General features: G+C 41.9%; 1 protein-coding gene across 1 annotated transcript in view; it reads left to right on the top strand.

The window, feature by feature from the left end:
* Nucleotides 1–23,334, top strand: part of LOC126334901 (transcription elongation regulator 1) — a 236,362-nt gene that overhangs the window by 113,330 nt on the left and 99,698 nt on the right. Inside the window, exon 13 of the mRNA XM_049997613.1 lies at nucleotides 19,790–19,998. Within this exon, the coding sequence (XP_049853570.1) occupies nucleotides 19,790–19,998 (209 nt within the window). The remainder of the gene's footprint in view (nucleotides 1–19,789; nucleotides 19,999–23,334) is intronic.

The following is a 23,334-nucleotide window of genomic DNA, read 5'->3' on the forward strand; positions in this document are numbered from 1 at the left end:
GCTGCTTGAATCCCGAGGCTACCTGATCCGCTCCCAGTGTTGTTTCAGGCACTACCATTCCACTCTTGACAACTTAATTCTGCTGGAGACAGTGATACAAGAGTCCTCCTTATGCCAAAACCATTTAGTTCGTGTTTTTTTTTACCTCGAGAAAGCATATGACGCTACTTGGCAGTACAACATCCTTTGCCAACTTTATGAATGGCAACTACATGGATGCCTGCCACTTCTGATCCTATCCTTTCTCGAGGACAGGCGTTCTCGTTATCGCATTGGCGATGCCATGTCTGATTGCTATGTTCAGGAGAATGGTGTGCCCCAGGTCAGTGCCCTCAGTGTCACATTGTTTGCCATTGCTATCAATGGCATTTCCTCTGCAGTCAAGAGCCCTGTCAAATGCTCTTTGTTTGTGAATGACTTTGCAATCTTCTACGCTTCCTCTGATCTTACGCCGACGACGAGGCAGCTACAACTGATTATTAGGAGGCTGGAAACCTGGCCTGGGCCCAGAGAACTGGTTTTTGGTTCTCACCTGAGAAGATTGTGTTTGTCAATTTTAATCGTGCTCGTCGGAGTTTTAACCAACCAGATCTTACAATGGGGAACTGTATTTTACTTTTTCAAGACTCAGTGCGCTTGTTGGGGTCATTCCTACAGTTTTATACGGCCTTTGTTCGATCACTCTTAGACTATGGAAGTGTAGGCTATGGATTGGACCCTCCTTCCTACCTCCGGGTGTTAGATGCTGTCCACCATGCAGGCATTCGGATATTGACTGGAGCCTTTTGGACCAGCCCAGTTCAGAGTCTGTGTGCAGAGGCTAGTGAACCACCACTTTGGATTCGGCGACGTATCCTTTTGGCTCAACAGGCGCTGAAAATCTCAGCGTCACCTCAGTCGTTGGCATTTAGTTCAGTGATACACTATTCAGGAATCGGCCCCACGTGACCCAGCCATTTGGTATATGTGCTATATGGCCTGCCTCAAGGATCTGGATCTCTCGGGCATGAATACACACACCCAGGGATGGAACGCACTATTGCCTTGGTGTCTTCGGAGGCCCAAAGTGATTTTAAGCTTGACACAGTACCCGAAAAATTGTACTCTAGATATGGTTTTTACAACTTTGTTTTAGACTATTTTAAGTATGTACCATCATTTTTTCGTTATTTATACAGATGGATCCCATAAGGGGAATGCTCTCGGTTGTTCTGTGGTTTTCCCTGATAGGGTTTCTAAAGTGCGTCTTCCAGAACAATTTACAAATTATGATGCGGAGTCATATGGCATTCTAATGGCACTGGAGATGGTTCACAGACATCACAGTAAGAGTTTTCTTGTCTGTTCAGACTCTCTTACTGCACTGCAAGCGCTTCACCAAATGTATCCAGTAGACCCGCTGATTCAGCTCATCCATGACTGCTTACAGCAGCTCCAATACCGTGGCATGAAGGTGATCTTTTGCTAGATACCTAGCCATGTTGGGATACAGGGTAACAACATGGCTGGTAAAGCTGCGAAGGAAGCATGTTGGGATGGTGCTGTCCCTCAATGTCCATTTTGTTGCATGCCATTATCTCATTTTCTGACAGATGCATCGTGCGTCAGTGGGAGACTGAATGGTTGCAGGTGTCGGACAACAAACTGCGGTCACTCAAACCAACCACAAAAGCTTGGCGGACTTCGTGTCAGCCTCGCTGCTGGAAGGTGGTTTTGCTTACCAGACTGCGCATCAGGCATAGCCCTTTCACACATAGCTCCCTCCTCTGGCGGGAGGATCCACCTTTCTGTGAAGTTTGTGGCGTGCCGCTTTCAGTTCAGCATATTGTGGCTACGTGTGTCCTGTACATTGATGATACGGCAGCCCTTGGTCTTGCTGGACATTTGCCCACCGTCCTCGCAGGCCTCATTCCTAAACTGAGGGGAAAGGCGGCAGACTTTAGTACGTTATAAAATGCTCTGAATGTGGGGACATCCTTCGTGTGCCCCCCTGCCCCGCCCTTTCCTCCCCAATGAGATTTTCTGTTGATTTTTCGTCAGGGCACTGATGACGGTGATGTTGAGTGCTCCCTCAACCCAACTCCATCATCATCATCATCATCATCATCATCATCATCATCAAATGAGAGAACGACGTGTTGATGCTTGTGAAGAACTATTCGGTGCTTTGAATGAGAAGGTGATGGCTTTCTTGCAAGAATCATTACTGGGGACAAAACCTGGGTTCACTACCACCAACTGGAAATGAAGAGAGCAATCAAGGAATGGCACCATTCCTCATCACCAAAACCAAAGAAGTTTCAAACAGAACCATCAGCACGGAAGGTTATGCGGACACTCTTTTGGGACGAAAAAGGCGTCATTTTGGAGCATTACACCCCTAGAGGGACCACTGTCACCAGTGTATCATACACAGTTCTCCTGAAAAAGTCATCTGTGGCCTGCAGTCAAATTAAACCGACATTGATTGCTGTCAGCAGGTGTCCTTTTTCGACATGACAATGCAAGGCTCCACACTGCCCGTACAACAGTTGCTACAATCACAGACCTGCATTTTGAGTGTCTTCCTCATCCGCCATACTTGACCCCAAGTGATTCCCACATGTTTGGACCACTCAAAAATGCAATGGGAGGAAAGAGGGCTCATAAGAAGCACAGTTCTCTTTCTCCGCCACAGCGCATTTCTTCTCCTGCGCCACCCAGCGCTTGCCGCCCCAGGCCGTCATCCGCTTCGCCTGGCCGCACTGCTGGTAGCCGAACATCTGGCCGTTCACCAGCGGAGGAAGCTCCCCCTCCCGGCCATCTTAACAAGATGGCCGATGAACCTATAGAACCAATGGACAATGATTGTCCGCCTACTGCTAGCGGTGGCAGTGCTCATTCGAAGCCAGGCCCTCAGCGGCCATCGAGGTGACCTCTTCTTCCATCTTATTTTTCTTCTCACGATGGCACTTATTCACTGGTATATTCGCAGCATTCACTCCAACTGAGAAGACTTAAAGCAGCTGCTCCACTTGCACCGTCAGATTGTCGTAGCCCTCCAGGAAACAAAGCTATGCCCATGCGATCACATTGCCTTGGCACACTATACCTCTGTGCGTTTTGACCTACCCCCTGTGGCAGGTATTCCGGCTCATGGAAGGGTTATGTTGCTGGTCCGGGATGATATTTACTACGTTCCCATCACATTGCACGTAGACCTGCAGGCAGTTGCTGTCCGCATTACTCTCCCCACTTTTACATTTTCCATTTGTACCGTTTACACTCCATTGTTGTCTGCCGTTACCAGGGCAGACATGATGCAAATTATTGCTCAGCTACCTGCACCATTTTTGTTAACTGGAGACTTCAATGCCCACCATCCTCTTTGGGGCTCTCCAGCATCCTGCCCGAGAGGCTCCCTTTTAGCAGACCTTTTCAACAAGCTCAAGCTTGTCTGCCTCAATACTGGCGCCCCTACTTTCCTTTCGGACACATCTCACACCTATTCCCATTTAGACCTCTCTGTATGTACTACCCACCTTGCACGCTGGTTTGAGTGGTATGCACTTTCTGATACATATTCGAGCGACCACTTCCCGTGTGTTATCCGTCTCCTGCATCGTACCCCCTCTCTGTGCTCAACTAGTTGGAACATCTCCAAAGAAGACTGGGGGCCTCTTCTCTTCCAGGACGAACTTTCAGGATCAAACCTTCACAAGCTGCGATAGTCAGGTCGCACACCTCACAGAAGTCATTCTCACTGCTGCTGAATATTCCATCCCTCACACTACTTCTTCTCCACGTCGTGTACTGGTCCCCTGGTGGACCGCAGCATGTAGAGACGCTTTACGTGCTCGTTGACGTGCTTTACGCACCTTTAAACGCCACCCTACAGTGGCGAATTGTATCAATTATAAACGATTACGTGCGCAGTGTCGTCGTATTATTAAAGAAAGCAAGAAAGCCAGCTGGGCTGCTTTCACAAGCACCTTCAACAGTTTTACTCCTCCTTCTGTTGTCTGGGGTAGCCTGCGCCGGCTATCTGGCACTAAGGTCCGCTCATTACCACCCTGCCTTCCTGCCCCGAAAACAGGCACAGGAGGCTAGGCCACCTAACTTCCACTCCTCAAGTCGTGAAAGTTACAATGCGCCATCCACCATGCGGGAACTCGAAAATGCACTTGCCCGGTCATGGTCCTCCGCTCCAGGGCCCGATTCTATTCATATTCAGATGCTGAAGAACCTTTCTCCTGCGGGTAAAGGTTTCCTTCTTCATACTTATAATCGCATCTGGATTGAGGGACATGTTCCCGCATGCTGGCGCGAGTCTATTGTTCTATCGATTCCTAAGCCGGGGAAGGACAAGCACTTGCCTTCCAGTTATCGACCCATCTCGCTTACCAGCTGTCTGTAAGGTGATGGAGCGAATGGTTAACTCTCGTTTGGTTTGGCTGCTCGAATCCCGACACCAATTTGCCAATGTACAATGTGGATTTCGTAGGTGCTGCTCTGCTGTTGACCATCTGGTTACCTTGTTGACCTTCATTATGAATAACTTCTTGTGGAAGCGCCCAACTGCGGCTGTGTTCTTTGATTTGGAGAAGGCTTGGAGGGCGGGCATTCTCCGCATCATGCATATATGGGGCCTTCACGGTCGCCTCCCTCCTTTTATTCGTTCCTTTTTAATGGATCGACAGTTCAGGGTACGTGTGTGTTCTGTCCTGTCAGACACCTTTCGCCAGGAGAATGGGGTGCCACAGGGCTCAGTTTTGAGCTTCGCTCTCTTCGCTATAGCGATCAATCCAATAATGGATTGCCTCCCAGCTGATGTATTAGGCTCCCTTTTTATGGACGATTTTACCATCTATTGCAGCGCGCAGCGTACATGTTTCCTGGAGCACTGTCTTCAGCGTTCTCTTGACCGTCTTTACTCCTGGAGTATCGCCAATTGCTTCCGTTTTTCTGCCGAGAAGACTGTCTGTATTAACTTTTGCCGCTACAAAGTGTTTCTCCCACTGTCCTTACGACTCGGTCCCGTTGCTTTCCCCTTTGTGGAGACAATAAAATTTTTAGGTCTTACATTTGACAGGAAACTTAGCTGGTCTCCACCTGTCATATTTGGCTGCCCGTTGTACCCGTTCTCTAAATGTCCTTTGTGTTCTGAGTGGTATGTCGTGGGGAGCGGATCGAACCGTCCTACTTCGCATATATCGGTCGATCGTCCACTCCAAGCTGGATTATGGGAGCTTCATATACTCCTCTGCAGAGCCGTCCATCTTATGCCGCCTCAACTCCATACAACATCAGGGTTTACGACTTGCGATTGGAGCGTTTTATATTAATCCCGTCGAGATTCTTCATGCTGAAGCCGGTGAATTGCCATTCACCTACCGGCGCGATATACTGCTTTGTCGTTACGCCTGTCGGCTTCTGTCAACGCCCGACCACCCGTCGTATCATTCCTTTTTTGACTACTGTCTCGACTGTCAATACGGGTTGTGTGTGTCTGCCCTGCTACCCCCTGGAGTTCGCTTTCGTCGCCTCCTTCAACACCCTGACATTTCACTCCCTGCAATCTTTAGAGGGGGCGAGAGCCACATGCCACCTTGGCTCCAGGCTCAGGTTCGCGTTCACCTTGACCTCAGCTCGCTCCCAAAGGAGGTCACCCCGGGTTCGGTATACCACTTCCGTTTTGTTGAACTTCGTTCGAAGTTCTTTAATATGACCTTCATTTATACAGATGGCTCTAATACCAATGACGGGGTCGGGTATTCTTTTATTGTCGGGGCACAAAGTTTCAAATACCGGCTACATGGCCATTGTTTGGTCTTCACAGCTGAGCTCTTTGCCCTCTACCAGTCTGTTCTTTACATCTGCTGCCACTGACATTCTGCTTATGTCATCTGCTCCGATTCCCTGAGCGCCATCCAGAGCCTCAGTGATCCGTATCCGGTTCACCCTTTCGTGCACCAGATCCAACGCTCTCTTCAGAAGCTGGTGGATGACGGTTTTCCGGTTAGCTTTATGTGGGTTCCTGGCCATGTCGGTATCCCAGGGAACGAAGCTGCAGATGCCATGGCCAAGGCTGCGGTTCTCCAGCCTCGGACGGCTTCTTGTTGTGTCCCTTCATCAGATTGTAGTAGGGTCATTTGTCGGCATATTTTATCACTGTGGCATGCCGATTGGGCTGCACTTACGGACAACAAGCTTTGGGCCTTGAAATCCCTTCCCGTGGCTTGGACGTCGTCCTCACACCCTTCTCGGCGGGAGGAGGTCGTGGTTGTTTTGGCCCGGCTACGAATCGGACACTGCCAGTTCAGCCCTCGCCATCTGCTGACGGCTGCGCTGGCGCCGTTCTGCTCATGTGGGCAATTGCTGACGGTCCGCCACATTTTTATGTCCTGTCCGGATTTTACTACACTGCGTCTTGATCTTGGCCTGCCATGTACTCTGGATGCCAATTTAGCGGATGACCCAGGAGCAGCTGCTCGCGTTCTTTGTTTTATCAACTTGACAAACCTGTCTAAGGACATTTGATTATGCTTTTTTTTTTTTTTTTAAAAAAATTCCTATGCCTGTTAATACGTCTTTTATAGTGTTGTCCCTTTTAGTTGCTGTTTTAACCTTGTGCCTCGCGGTGCATTCCTAACTTAGTCTGGGCACTAATGACCATTGTAGTTGTGCGCCACAAAATAAATAAATGAATAAATAAATAAATAAATAAATAAATACTGGTGAGTGGAAATATATTATTTTAATGAGTTGTCAGTTTTTTGGTTTCTTCTTCACCAAACCACTATACTTTGTATCAGTAGGTATTTATAACAGCAAGGCAGTTAGTTAACTTGTGTAAATTTAATTGTATAGCTGACAGAGTACTTGAAAGCCACTTCTTACACCATGAAATTATGGGAACTTCTTGACATGGGGAATGTAGCTGCCAGCGGACTAAACTCAGTTAAAAAGTAGGTCATAGGCAATGTTGGTTTATGAAGAAAATATAATGGATGTATGGTGAGTGGGACTCCCATTAAATGCAATATTTGTAATGAAAGCTGCATATGGAAGAGTTTGTGTGATTTTCGTAATTGCTAGTGTGTGAGGTTATTGATGTTGTATGTGTCAGTATTGCAACAAAAATTATGAGGATTTTTTTGTTGCATAGAATGTGATTTATCATAGTGCAATTTTGATGTCATAAAGCTAAATGTGGATTGACCAGCTCTGAATTGTGGACCATAACAGGGTGAGGGCGGCATGTACAAGAGAATAACAGTTTGGTTAAGTGGTCGTTCTGTTGATCACCCTTTGGATAATCATCAATGTACTGTATAAAGAAAATAATAATAATAATAATAATAATAATAATAATAATAATAATAATAATAATAATAATTACTATTTCTGAAACTACCTCCCTTACAGGGGCCTCTGGTCATGCTCATAGCTACTGCCTCGAGATATTTCCCTGTAGTGTTATATGGAAATTCAGATTTTGTTCTATAATAAGTGTATTTAACCTGAATGTGTACTGCCACAAATTTTACCAAATTTTCAGTTGCTTGTTTTGATATTTCAGTAACAATGTATTGCCTAAAAGCCATTCGAGGAGACTTGCAAGGAATTAAAGAGGAAGACAGAGCCAAGGAAATATTAGAGAAAATGATAATCACCTGGGAAAAAGGGGAAAAAAAAACGTAGTTTCAAAATAAAATGCGTGAAAAAGAAATGAATGGGTTAGTGTCAAACTTTTATAATTTGATTCAGACTTCAGGAACAAATAATCATTAGCGATTTCGAAAGAAAGAAAGGAAGGAAGGTCAGGGTTATACATTTAATTGTTTATAAGGTCCTAGTATATGGTGCTTAAGGTAGGTTTGAGTTGTGATGATTGAGGATATGCACTGTGTCCTCCTCAAAGGAACTGACCCAACACAATTTAGGGAAACTACGATAAACTTAAATGTGGATTAGGAATTGTTCCTTGCTGCTCCTAAATGATATTCCAGTTATTAATCATTTTGCTACTTTGCTTGATACAATTTTAAAGCCCTTAAAGTTAGGTTCAAGAATTATATACAAAACATTCAAATATGAAAAGTGCTAAGAGCAAAATAGAAATGTTTGTGTAAAAGTTAACTAGCAAGGAAAAACATATCAGTAGAAATTGTGGTGGTGGTGGTGGTGGTGGTGGTGGTGGTGGTGGTATTAGAAATATTATATTTTGGCTAACTGAGGCTACTGAGGACAAATGTAAGGATGTAGAGGCTTATCTCACGAGGGGTAAGATAGATACTGGCTACAGGAAAATTAAAGAGACCTTTGGAGAAAAGAGAGCCACTTGTATGAATATCAAGAGCTCAGATGGAAACTCAGTTCTAAGCAAAGAAGGGAAAGCAGAAAGGTGGAAGGAGTATATAGAGGGTCTATACAAGGGCGATTTACTTGAGGACAATATTATGGAAATGTAAGAGGATGTAGAAGAAGATGAAATGGGAGATACAATACTGCATGAAGAGTTTGACAGAGCACTGAAAGACCTGAGTCGAAACAAGGCCCCGGGAGTAGACAACATTCCAACTACTGATGGCCTTGGGAGAGCCAGTCCTGACAAAACTCTACCATCTGGTGAGCAAGATGTATGAGACAGGCGAAATACCCTCAGACTTCAAGAAGAATATAATAATTACAATCACAAAGAAAGCACGTTTTGACAGATGTGAAAATTACCGAACTATCAGTTTAATAAGTCACAGCTGCAAAATACTATCACTAATTCTCTACAGACGAATGGAAAAACTAGTAGAAGCCGACCTCGGGGAAGATCAGTTTGGATTCCGTAGAAATACTGGAACACGTGAGGCAATACTGATCCTACGACTTATCCTAGAAAATAGATTAAGGAATGGCAAACCTACATTTCTAGCATTTGTAGACTTAGAGAAAGCTTTTGACAATGTTGACTGGAATACTCTCTTTCAAATTCTGAAGGTGGCAGGGGTCAAATACAGGGAGCGAAAGGCTTTTTACAATTTGTATAGACACCAGATGGCAGTTATAAGAGTTGAGGGGCATGAAAGGGAAGCAGCGGTTGGGAAGGGAGTGAGACAGGGTTGTAGCCTGTCCCCGATGTTATTCAATCTGTATATTGAGCAAGCAGTAAAGGAAACAAAAGAAAAATTCGGAGTGGGTATTAAAGTCCAGGGAGAAGAAATAAAAACTTTGAGGTTCGCCGATGACATTGTAATTCTGTCAGAGACAGCAAAGGACTTGGAAGAGCAGTTGAACGGAATGGACAGTGTCTTGAAAGGAGGATATAAGATGAACATCAACAAAAGCAAAACAAGGATAATGGAATGTAGTTGAATTAAGTCGGGTGATGCTGGGGAATTAGGTTAGGAAATGAGACGCTTAAAGTAGTAAAGGAGTCTTGCTATTTGGGGAGCAAAATAACTAATGGTGGTCGAAGTAGAGATAATATAAAATGTAGACTGGCAATGGCAAGGAAAGCGTTTCTGAAGAAGACAAATTTGTTAACATCGTGTATAGATTTAGGTGTCAGGAAGTCGTTTCTGGAAGTATTTGTATGGAGTGTAGCCATGTATGGAAGTGAAACATTGACGATAAATAGTTTGGACAAGAAGAGAATAGAAGCTTTAGAAATGTGGTGCTACAGAAGAATGCTGAAGATTAGATGGATAGATCACATAAATAAACAGGAGGTATTGAATATAATTGGGGAGAAGTGGAGTTTGTGGCACAACTTGACAAGAAGAAGGGACGCGTTGGTAGGACATGTTCTGAGGCACCAAGGTATCACAAATTTTAGCATTGGAGGGCAGCTTGGAGGGTAAAAATTGTAGAGGGAGACCAAGAGATGAATACACTAAACAGATTCAGAAGGATGTAGGCTGCAGTAAGTACTGGGAGATGAAGAAGCTTGCACAGGATAGAGTAGCATGGATAGCTGCGTCAAACGAGTCTCAGGACTGAAGACGACGACGACGAGGTATACCTATATCTTGAGGTGTCAATTCTGACAAGATTCTGCATGTTTCACAGCACTACCAGTAGGTACAAATGTTGAAACATAAAAGGTATTTTGGCAATTTACAAAAGTTTATGAATATAATGAAAGTATCTTCATTCATAGATGAGGCACATTTTACATGCTGGTAATAGCAGCCTCTCAGGCACTATTATTATTATTATTATTATTATTATTATTATTACTACTACTACTACTACTACTACTATTACTACTCTTTTTCAAGATTTTGAAGATAGCACTTCAGCAAGCATACAAGGACTCCAATGGATTAGAAATAACAGCCAACCAGTTGAAAATTTCAGGTTTATTAAATCTTGGCCATTGTTTAGAGGTTTTACAACCTCTTCTTGATAAGATGTTGTAACTATTAGCAGGATTACAACATTGTGTGTGTAACAAGGGTGGTAAAATTGCATAAGAAAAATTACAGGAAATGTTTTTAATAAACAAATTAGTGAAGCATGCTCACATAATTTAATATTATCTATATTGAATGTGGGAGTCATTGACTCTGTCTAGTACATGTCATCCACTTAAGCATTATTTAAAATATATTATATAAAAATATTAGCCCTCTACAATAGTACTTTGTCTTAGAACTTTTGAAAATTTCTCATATTTGGCATTGAATAAAACAAAATATAGCTTGCCACTTGAAATACCCTTGTTAAACTGACATTTAAATATAAAACATAGCATCAGATCCATAGATCGTAAGTATGTCCAGTGCAGAGCTAGTGACATGTGCCAATTAGCTGATGAGTAGTAGCACTAGCCATAAGTCACCTCTGGTAGGTGGCACTTCTGTGCGTCATATATGCTTGTTGTTGCAATGAGCAGGCTTTGTGATTTCACATTAACAGAATTAGCATATTAACAAAATAGTTGAAAAGAGGGAGAGAAGAGGGAGTTAAAAAGTGTCATGAAAGTCATAAGACTTGTAAAGAGCCCGCAGGGCCAGGTGAAGAGAGCAGACTCTTTAACAAATGTGTAAATTGCACGAGAAGCCCTCGCACATAATATGCAACTGTAACAAACCATGAGTATCAGACTGGTTCAAGTACACATATAAGGCCCAATATTAGATGTGTTCTGTTGACCTCTGTCACGCTGAACTACTGTAATAGCACACAATATTAAAAGACAAATGCAAATTATAGAAGAAGAGGAGGAGGAGGAAAGTAAAGGGGGGGGGGGTGTAGGTCATCACTTGTAAAGCATCATGCTAAGGGAAGTAGTCATACTGATAAGGCATGCTATATGAACAGATATACTACAAGTGGGGTGAGAGCGAATGGTATAAATAACCAGTAAAATAAAGAAATGTTCTCTAAGCAGTGTGTATGTGTAGAAATGACGATGTTGTAGGCAGAATAAGAACATGTTGAAAATAAAAAGGGTGGGGGGATAGCTCTAAGACAGTTAATTACTAAAATATTGAACAGCAATTACCAGTGGATGAAAAAGTACACTTAAAATAACAAGAGATGTATTATTACGAACATAGAATTTTGAGGAAAACAAGAAGTACGCAGAGACCAGCACTGAGCTGTATACTTGGCTGTTCAGCCAGAAGTTCAGGCTTAAAGCATTCCAAGAAATCGCTAATTGCAAGTTGAGGTGGATCATTTAAAATGTAGCAGTCTTTTTCTCTCTATGTATTTGAAGTCGGGCTCTTCCCATAAACCTAATCTACACCGTTTTACTTCTTTGTGTAAGATTACAGTATCCTCAAAGTCCTTCAGAGTATGAGTAGCAATGAATAAATTTTTTGCAGAGGTTGAATTCTGTACACCACTACCTTTCTTTCTCAATGGATGTTCTTTGTATATCAGCTTGATTGCTCTACAAAGCTTTGTCAGTACAACTACTCCCTTTAGCATGATGCTTTACAAGTAATGTTCCACCTCCCCACTTCCCTCCCCCGTATCTTTTCCAATTTTGCATTTGTCTTGTAATATTTATCTTTCACAGTGTATTTTGTTACAGTAGTGCAGCATGATGGAAGACAACTGAATAAGACTAGCATTGAGCCTGTTATACAGTGACAGTGTTTCTTGAAGCATGTTTCCTTTGATACTCTTGCTTCTTATGGTTGTGTATGCACAATTGCTTCTCGTGCAGTTTACACGTTTAAGATTATGATCTGTCTATCTGAGCATATGGGCTCTTGATAAGCCATATTACTTTAATGACACACTTTTTAACCCCCTCTACTGTCTTTCTTTTCAAATACGTAGTTAATGTGTTAATTCTGTTAATAATATGTATTAGTGAAGTCACACGGGCTGCTCATTGCAGCTATATGCTTATAGGAAGCGCAGGAGTGCACCCTCCAGAGGTGACTTAAGGCAAGTGCCTCTACTCTTCAGCTAGACAGCAAGTCACTAGCTCTGAACAGGACATATTTACGCTCTATGGATCCGATGCCACATTTTGTATTTAAAATAAGTTTGAAACATCAGTGGCTTACTGTATGTTGTTGTATCCAGCTTCAAATATGTGATGTTTTAACAAGTTTTAAGATTAAGTCCTACAGTAGACTGCTGCTACTACTTGTATACGCTGATGATGAATTTGACCGAGAGCAGATTGTGGTGGCTCAGAGGCTCGGCACAAGAATTTTGGAAACTGCACAACTTGTCAGGTGTTCGAGGAGTGCTACGGGGAGTGTCTTCAACGTGTGGTGAAACCACAACCAGGTGTCGTAGGGTTGGGCAGCCATCCCCACTCTCCAGTACAGATATAGGACATTGTAGGCTGGGCAGACCGGTAAAAGAGGACAGGCAGTAAACTGTGGCAGAACTAACATCAGAGTTTAATGCTGGGCAGAGTACAAGTGTGTCTGAACACAAGAGTGCACAGAAAACTCCTAACAGTGGGTATCTGCAAACAACGGCTCATGCATGTGCCAACGTTAACACCACAATATTGGCAACTGCTACTGAAATGGGCATGTGACTGTCAGCCCTGGGTGTTAGCACAGTGGCTCAGCATTGTGTGGTCTGGTGTATACTGATACCTTTTTCATTATGCTGATGGGAGGGTATGAATCCGTCGTCTTCCGAGGAAACTGCTGCTTCACTCTTGTACTGCAGGATAGAGACAAGCTGGTGGCAGCTGCATTATACTCTGGGGAACATTCACATGTGCATCCATGGTTCCAGTGCAGCTTGTGCAAAGTACAATGATGGGCAAGATTTATTGTACACTGGTTACAGACCATGTACACCCCTTCATGACGATAATGTTCTCCAAATTCAGTGGCATTTTGCAGCAAGATAATACATCATGTCTTAAGGCTAGGAGTGTGATGGAGTGGGTAGAGGAACACAATAGCAAGTTCCAGTTGAGGTCCCCCCTCACCCCACCCCCCATCCCCACAATTCTAGATCTGAATGTGATTGAACCTATCTGAGATGCAATTGAATGTGGTGTCAGAGCTTATCATCCCTCGCCTCCAAATTTACAGGAATTAAGTGACCTTCTTGTGCAAATGTGGTACCAGCGACCTACCAAGGCCTCATTGTTTTCATGCTGTGATGCATCGCTGAAGTTCTCTGTGCTTAAGGTGGACATTAGAGCTATTGGGTGGGTGGTCACAATGTTCTGGCCGATCATTGTGTAATGTATTTTAAATGGTGATTAAGTGGAGGACACCTACTAGACAGTCAGTGGATAGAGATAATGTGATTTTACGTGATTACACTTCACTAAAAAAAATTTGTGAACATTTCCTTTAATTTTGCTTATATGTAGTGTTATTTCTTTTTTCCACACACAATGTTGTGATCTTGTTAATTGGTTCAATATTTTATGAAGACAGTTTTAACACAGTCGAAACCATAGTCAAGGTTTAAGAAACCTGTATTTTGCAACTAGTTCACTGTTATTTCTAATCCATTGAAATTATTATTATTATTATTATTATTATTATTATTATTATTATTATTATTATTATTATTAAGATAGTCTTCTTCCCTTCAGCTCTGCCCTTGTATGTGCTGTACACATATATTGAACACACCACCTCCTTTCCCCCCCCCCCCCCCCCTCTGTCCACCTCTTCCTCCCACCTCTGTTTGTCTGTTTTCACCTTCCCCCTCTCTTTGTCCATTTCCTACCCCTTCCCTCTGACCCTATCCTCTCCTGCTCTCTTTCCATTTCCACCAGCCCACAGGACCACAGTCTTCTTGTAAAAGATCTTTTCCGGCAATGCACAATCCATCATGGAGGCAGTCCTGTTGGGTGCCTTGGTATGGAAACTGAGGAACAACTGTGCTGTGTGTCTGATATTGTGCACATTCTGACACATATAGCATCATCTGTTGGTCAGATTTTTGTTCCCCCCCCCCCCCCCCCCCCCCCCTTGGTGTTTGCTCTGAGTCAATAATATGCTGTTCATCTCTGAACTATAAACAAGCTATTGTCCGCATCACATAAGAAGGTGGCCCAGTTTTCAGCCGTTCTGCACATCCCCCTCTACTAGCCACTGCCAGCCAATAAAATTCATTCCCTTTCCGAGTGGCCAGCAACAATTACAGCTAGCCAGCAAGAATCTCGCTCCTACATGCTGCACTGTTGCCGTACTTTGCGATAACCGAATTATTCATTCAACAGTCGGTCTTCTTGCCACCCTTCCCTTCCCCCCCCTCCCCACCTCTCCCGGAATAGGTGTGAATGCGTATCCGTAAATGTTTAAGTGTGATTAAAAATAAGGCCAGCTGACAGCAATACATGTAAAGTGCTTCACAAGCAGGCAAGGGGGATTATTTACTGAATTTATAGCTTTTTCAAACATGAATTTGAAAGCAGGTCTGCTACTGTCGAGATTTGAAGGTACAGACACACTCTAGAAGCATGTGGTGTTGGCTAGAGAACTGTAAAGAGAATCATAAACAAAAGTGTCAGAGCTGTAGGAACAGTAGGAAAAGTTGGTTTCTTGTCGCCTGGAAAGCATCAGAATCGCAAGGAACCTCTAACACAAAAGTAACGATGTTTTAAAGTGCTCCATTTAAATGATGAATGCCCAACACAAACATATTACAGTTATGCTGGAGGAAATTAGCTGCAATGGTAAGTGCTTTGTCAATGTAAAGAATTTTAAAAGGCTTTGGTTCCTAATAGGCAAAGAAGAGTGTCTTTAGTTCAAAGAAGTGACATAGGTGCAGAATGAACTACATCCCATATAAAGATTCACAATAAAGAGAAGGGGGTAGTTCAACAGTCTATTACCTTGATGAAATATGGGTCAGTTACAATCATTCCAGGGAGATCTGCTGGAAAATGAGTGATGGTACTGGCGGTTTTAAAGTTTTCATAGGAATATATTCTCAGATAATTATTCAGCATGCTGGCTCTTCTTCTGGTTTGGTTTCTGAAAGTAAACTTGTATAAGGGTTGGAACTTTAATAGTGGCAACTATTTATTTACAGCTCATACAAAATAGATGCGTGTTTCAAAGTTTGAGTGACCTTCAAAGTAGTCACCAGCATTGTGTATAACCTGATGCCAGTGATGTGGAAGTCGAAAGATACTCTCAGCCGTGCCAGTTCTGTTGACAATTTAAGCGGCGTGGTCTATTGCCTGACAAATTTGTAGCAGTTCTGAAGCATATGCCGTGAAGAGTTTCTTTCAGTTTAGAAACTGAGTTGAACAGGCGAGAGCTTAAGTCAGGGGAGTGCAGTATGTGGTATAGCACTTAGCAGCCCCAGTTGAGTATTTAGTCTGATGCGCCATACATGGAAGATGTGCTGTCTTGTAAGTTAGCTTTGACATAGAGACACAGTCCTAGTATTTATAGGTGTATTCATTGGGGTGCATTTAAGTGACACCAATTAACATTTGTTCTAATACTGTTGGCTTGTTTTTAGTGTAGAAATATTGTTTTATTTAAATTTTCCAATTCACCTGAGGATAAGGCTGAGTCTGTGAAACTTGGTCATGCAAAGACTTCAGTCAATAAATGACTAGCAACTTTAGCAGATGATTTCATCACGAACATTTTCAGTTTAACTAATTTGCAAAAAACAGCCCACTTAAGGTTAAGTGGGATGTAGGACTCCCTTGTAATTTTTCAAAAACAAAAATGCTGCGCCATCTTTTGATTAGTCATCTTTGATTGTATTTTTGTGGAAAAGATCTACATTAAACACTGGGTCTCAAAAAAAATAGGGTGAATGAAGTTTATTATTATTATTATGAAGAAAAAGAAGAAGAAGCTGCAAAAGAGTCTGAGGTTGAAAAATGAGACAGTAAAAATTATTGTATTTTTCATGTTTTCTTGGCGTGAGAAATCATTTAGTCATTCATGTGACAAAGACTCTTGCAGAAGATTCAGTTCATCTGTCATTCATTTACCATATTGAGCAATTTTAACAGCAAGTTGGGTCACTTAAAATGTTTATTTTTCAAATACATGTGTTAGAACTTTTCATATTTTTAAAAATATCGAGAATACGATATATCAGTGTTTAAAAAGTATCATTATGACCTCTTTGTGTATTGGCAAAAATATTGACGTACCTTCCTGTAAAAATATCGGTTACACATTGTAAATATACTGTTGGTTTTAGAGCTGTATATTTCAGTACTGATTAATTATTAGATGTTCCGTAAATTAAACAGCCTGTCTATCGCCCTTACAGCAAGAATTGTAAGGAAAACAATAACCACTTTCCTAACAATGGTAACTGCTTGTAAGTGGCACAATAAAAAGTATCCCTTTACCCCCCCCCCCCCCCTCCCCACTTCTGCAAATGCCTGCGACCTAAGTTAAACGCTGCAGTTTCTGTTCGAAGCGCCAATTAAGTCAGCATTTACCTTCACACATCTCCACCCACCCCAATGACCAATCTTGTCATTTAGGTATTTGTTCATAAATTTCAGAAACTGTTTTTGAAGAATGTCAATGGCAAGAAATAGCACACTAGGTGCATTAAAAATTATTTTTAATGCAACTGGTGTGCTGTTTCCTCACATTGGAAATCTTGTTATTTGATACACACACAAACCCCTGCCACGTGCCCACCATGCCGTCAAATTTCTTCTTTTGTTCCACATATACTTGGTTCACACACAGAGAGAAATATCGGATGTGATGAAAGCTCAAAAAGTAGTAAGACTCCTTCACATGTTGAAAGTAAAATTATGTCCTAATACAATTTCAAAAGAACAAATTCAAATATTTTGTGAAAATTGTGAAAAAAGTATAATATAAAATAAAAATATCAGCACTCGATATTGCTGTTTTGGTATCGATATATTGGGGGGGAAAGCTGTCACCCGTATATATCGATAATTTTTGGAAAAATATCAGTATATACTAACGGTCCTAGTATAAGTAGTAATGAGACCATGAGATTTAGACCTATTTTCATTTGAACTAGTTGGTGTAGCCCAGTGAGAGCTATTCCCACAGGCTAGTCACGTTTATGTATGGTAAACATTGAATGAGCTGTCAATAGGCACTTACACCAGATTGAGATCATCATCATTTTTCGGATGAATACTTCTTCAGAGCTAATAGAATATGCATGCAAATGCATGATTACACTGTCCCAGTTGACAGTGTAGCTGTGCAGTTGTTCATATGTGTTTTCTATTAGCTCTGAAGGAGGACTTGCCTGAAATTTTGCAAAATCCTCAAACTTGTTTATGCACACATTGCTGACTCTCAACACCTTACTTCTACAGTAAGTTGTTACCTTTCTCCTTCCTGTTATTTTTTATTCCACCAATGGCTTTATTGTAAACTTCTCACGTGCAGTAACACTGCACTGATACAGATCTTCATTTCTTTATAGACAAGAACACCTTTCAAGATAGTGCTAGCTTTATTAGTTAATTAGTTGCATGTTCCATGGGTCATACTTGTGAACTCTTGTCATATTGTGAAGTGTTCAACTTTGCAGTTGTAGTACTCCTTCTCTGCAAAAATGTGGCAACATGCTGACTGTGTACATCAGGGGCGGGCAAACGTTGCATGCGGCTCATGAGCGCACAGCATTGCACATGCGCTGCTCGCGTGCAATTGTCGACTGGGGCAGTGGTGACAGCCGGCACGTTGCAGCAGTGTAGTGGCGGGCTAAGCTGCAGACGTTGATGCGAAGCAGCCATTACGTAGTGAATGTTGTCTTTCAAGAACCGGAAACTGCAGAGTAAAACAAGGAAATGGAGAAGTGGAGATTTGCTGTTTTTTGAAAAGTAATGGGAGAATCATTTTTTCTTTGTGCAAAAACGTGAAAATTCAAAATTTTTAATATGTGGCAGTATTCTCGCTGGTCAGCGGAAGTTTAGTATTGAAGGCCATTATAATAAATTTCACAAGGGCGAGTACAATTTATTGTCGGATTCTGAGCGGATGGGGAAATTGACTGAGCTTAAGAAGAGCAATCTGACGATACTAGATGCTGTTGTCACGAGAGATCTGTGACTTTCTTTCGTCATGTCTCTCATCTAACTGATTTAACATTTTATGGAGCACTGTTTTCAATTTTTCTGGACGACAACAACGATAGCGCAGCAGTATGTGCAAGCTATAAGATTGTGCTTAATGTAGCGAGAGATGGAAAATAATGTGCTAAATTAATAAGTCTCTGTTAAGAGCATACATCAGTGATGAAAATTTACGTAACTGTTTGCGTTTGTCTGTACGTAGAAATTTTGTTCCAGATATTAAACATATTGTAAACTCCAACTGTGATAATTAAATAAAACGTATCGTAAGTAATAGGTACTCTTTCAAACCATGATTTCTTTCAAGCACTCCCACTAACCTTATTCCTTCATTGAATAAAGCAAGCTGGGAAACAAAATGCATTACACAGAAAGGAGCGGAAAGACGGTGTGGTGGGGAGGGGAGCTAAGCAGGTGGCCAGCTTGCTCCTGTGTGCACGCAGAACACCTGTTCACTGCACGCGTGCAAGTGCACCGCACACGTGCCCGCCTCTGGTATACATGATTTCATAATATACTTTTTGATTGTTATTACTACTATATATACAGTACTTTATAATTTAAGTTAATTTCATTCTCTCTTATATTCCTGTACCCCTGTGCCATACTGAGATCAAGTTACGGATAGTGGAAATCATTTCTTCTCTTAGCATTATATTTCTGAATGTTGCTGTTTCCAGACTGGTTAATTATTGACAAACTTCATAGAATAGTGAATGTGCTGTGAGGCTGTTAGAAGAATGTCTAGTTGCTTAGAGCAGATGTGGGCAACCTCTGGTACCCACAGACTTGACTCACATACTTGAAACCATTCTCATCATTACTACACACTTCAATGCAACAAACACTTATTTCGTCAGTGACGAGTTACTCTCGAATATGATTCCATAGAACATTACTGAATGAATGAATGAAGGAAAATTTAGTCAACTTTCTGCTATTTTCAACTACTAAATCTGATATAACTGATGCAAAAGTTGCAGAGTGTAGACATCAAAGGTGATCTGTTTTGTGTAACTTCCAGTTAAAATTCTCACCAATATAAAAACCTACAAATTTTTAATATTATGTTTTATTTATTGATTTTCTGTTGTGCATTATTTCTAATGATGTAGTCAGGCCTTCAGCAGTACTAAATTGCTGGCACGGTTAGACAAATTTTGTGAAACTTGATACCTCTGTTTCTTGAAAATAACAAAATGCATTGTAATGTTATGGATAAAATAATGCATTATAACATTGTGTGCAATAGCAGTATATTTAATATTTTAAAGAAAATTCTGTTCTGTTTATGAATAGGTTTCTGCCTTCAGCACATGGGAAAAGGAACTACACAAGATAGTTTTTGACCCACGCTACCTATTGTTGACATCAAAAGAAAGAAAACAAGTGTTTGAAAAATATGTGAAGGAACGAGCAGAAGAAGAACGCCGTGAAAAGCGCAACAAAATGAAGGAACGCAAGGATGAGTTTCGCAAGCTTATGGAAGAAGCCAATCTGCATGGCAAGTGAGTAATTGTTTCACGGTGATGGTTAAATCACTTGGATTCTAAAAGTAATTCCTTCACAGATTTCAGATTGGTGTAATTTGTTTGCATCATCCAAGGAAAGTTTGGTACCATTGTGTGACAATGTAGAGAAAAGACAGGTTTGAGAAGCAAACAGTAAGTGGAACAGAGTTGAATAAGAACCATTGTGGAACTAAATTGATTTGAAGAGATGCTCAGAATTCAATTTCCCGCTTATCATGGGCAGTCTCCTTAACCGCTTTAGCTGTCCATGTAAGCCTCCTGGACCGATTCATACCTCAACATGTCCCTATTCCCACATCCTATACTCGCACACTTGCTGCGATTCTCACATAGTGAGAGAATTATTATTACTGTTGCGGACTGTACGGGCATGTAATAAAATTTTTCATTGTCAGTATAATACTATGGAATGTCCTTTTCAATTACTCAGTGGTCACAACATCATGCTAAGCAGATAACTTATGAGGGTGGGCTGCACCCATCTGCAGGTGGTCCCTCATGTCGGCACCAATGATGTGTGTCGCTATGGATCGGAGGAAATCCTCTCTGGCTTCCGGTGGCTATCTGATTTGGTGAAGACTGCCAATCTTGCTAGCGGGATGAAAGCAGAGCTCACCATCTGCAGCATCATCGACAGAACTGACTGCGGACCTTTGGTACAGAGCTGAAAGGAGGGTCTGAATCAGAGGCTGAGACGGTTCTGCGACCGTGAGGGCTGCAGATTCCTTGAATTGCGCCATAGGGTGGTGGGGTTTCGGGTTCCGCTGGATAGGTCAGGAGTCCACTACAAGCAGCAAGCGGCTACACGGGTAGCAGGGGTTGTGTGGCGTGGACTGGGCGATATTTTAGGTGGCCCCGGGCAAGTACAGAAAGGGCAACAGTCTCAAAGGGTACGGGGCAACGGGGCAAAGTCAGGACATGCGGGGATCAAGCAGCAGTCGGTATTGTGCCAAAGCTGCATTGGTAAAGTACCGGAACTTCAAGCGCTGATAGAATGCACCAAAGCTAAAATCGTTATAGGTACAGAAAGCTGGCTGAAGCCAGAGATAAATTCTGCTGAAATTTTTACAAAGGCACAGACGGTGTTTAGAAAGGATAGATTGCATGTAACCGGTGGTAGCGCGTTTGTCGCTGTTAGTAGTAGTTTATCCTGTAGTGAAGTAGAAGTGGATAGTTTCTGTGAATTATTATGGGTGGAGGTTACACTCAACAACAGAGCTAGGTTAATAGTTGTATCCTTTTACCGACCTCACGACTCAGCAGCGTTAGTGGCAGAACAACTGAGAGAAAATTTGGAATACATTTCACATAAATTTTCTCAGCATGTTATAGTCTTAAGTGGAGATTTCAATTTACCAGATATAGACTGGGACATTCAGATGTTTAGGACGGGTGGTAGGGACAGAGCATCGAGTGACATTATACTGAGTGCACTATCTGAAAATTACCTCGAGGAACTAAACAGAACAGGGAATCAGTGATCGTAAGGCCGTTGCGGCATCCCTGAATATGGAAGTTAATAGGAATGTAAAAAAAGGGAGGAAGGTGTATCTGTTTAGCAAGAGCAATAGAAGACAGATTTTAGACTACCTATCAGATCAAAACGAAAATTTCTGTTCCGACACTGACAATGTTTAGTGTTTATGGAAAAAGTTCAAGGCAGTCGTAAAATGCGTTTTAGACAGGTACGTGCCGAGTAAAACTGAGGGACGGTAAAAACCCACCGTGGTTTAACAACAAAGTAAGGAAACTACTGCGAAAGCAAAGAGAGCTTCACTCAAAGTTTAAACGCAGCCAAAACCTCTCAGACAAACAGAAGCTAAACGATGTCAAAGTTAGCGTAAGGAGGGTTATGCGTGAAGCGTTCATTGAATTTGAAAGTAAAATTCTATGTACCGACTTGACAGAAAATCCTAGGAAGTTCTGGTCTTACGTTAAATCAGTAAGTGGCTCGAAGCAGCATATCCAGACACTGCGGGATGATGATGGCATTGAGACAGAGGATGGAAACGCTTAAAGCTGAAATACTAAACACCTTTTCCAAAGCTGTTTCACAGAGGAAGACCGCACTGCAGTTCCATTTCTAAATCCTCGTACAAACAAAAAAAATGGCTGACATCGAAATAAGTGTCCAAGGAATAGAAAAGCAACTGGAATCACACAACAGAGGAAAGTCCACTGGACCTGACGGGATACCAATTCATTTCTACACAGAGTACGCGAAAGAACTTGCCCTCGTTCTGACAGCCGTGTACCGCAAGTCTCTAGAGGAACGGAGGGTTCCAAATGATTGGAAAAGAGCACAGGTAGTCCCAGTCTTCAAGAAGGGTCGTTGAGCAGATGCGCAAAACTATAGACCTATATATCTCTGACGTCGATCTGTTGTAGAATTTTAGAACATGTTCTTTGCTCGCGTATCATGTCATTTCTGGAGACACAGAATCTACTCTGTAGGAATCGACACGGATTCCGGAAACAGTGATCGTGTGAGACCCAACTCGTTTTATTTGTTCATGAGACCCAGAAAATGTTAGATACAGGCTCCCAGGTAGATGCTATTTTCCTTGACTTCCGGAAGGCGTTAGATACAGTTCCGCACTGTCGCCTGATAAACAAAGTAAGAGCCTACAGTATATCAGCTGTGTGGCTGGATTGAAGAGTTTTTAGCAAACAGAACACAGCATGTTGTTATCAATGTAGAGACGTCTGCAGACATTAAGGTAACCTCTGGCGTGCCACAGGGGAGTGTTATGGGACCATTGCTTTTCACAATATATATAAATGACCTAGTAGATAGTGTCGGAAGTTCCATGCGGCTTTTTGCAGATGATGCTGTAGTATACAGAGAAGTTGCAGCATTAGATAATTGTAGCGAAATGCAGGAAGATCTGCAGCGGATAGGCACTTAGTGCAGGGAGTGGCAACTGACCCTTAACATAGATAAATGTAATGTATTGCGAATACATTGAAAGAAGGATCCCTTATTGTATGATTATATGATAGCAGAACAAACACTGGTAGCAGTTCCTTCTGTAAAATATCTGGAAGTATGGGTGCTGAACAATTTTAAGTGGAATGATCGCATAATATTAATTATTGTTCAGTAGTATAAGGATTGTAGAAAAAATGTCATATCTTTTTACATAAATCATAAAGAGAGAAGAAATTGTATACTTATAATCTCTTCTACAAAAAACATCGTTTGCTATTGTGTTGCACCAGGTGATCAAAAAGCCAGTATAAATTTGAAATTATAATAAACCACGGAATAATGTAGATAGAGGGGTAAAAATTGACACACGTGGTTGGAAT

This window comes from Schistocerca gregaria, chromosome 1, assembly GCF_023897955.1.
Source record: "Schistocerca gregaria isolate iqSchGreg1 chromosome 1, iqSchGreg1.2, whole genome shotgun sequence".
NCBI classification, from domain to species: Eukaryota; Metazoa; Arthropoda; class Insecta; order Orthoptera; family Acrididae; genus Schistocerca; species Schistocerca gregaria.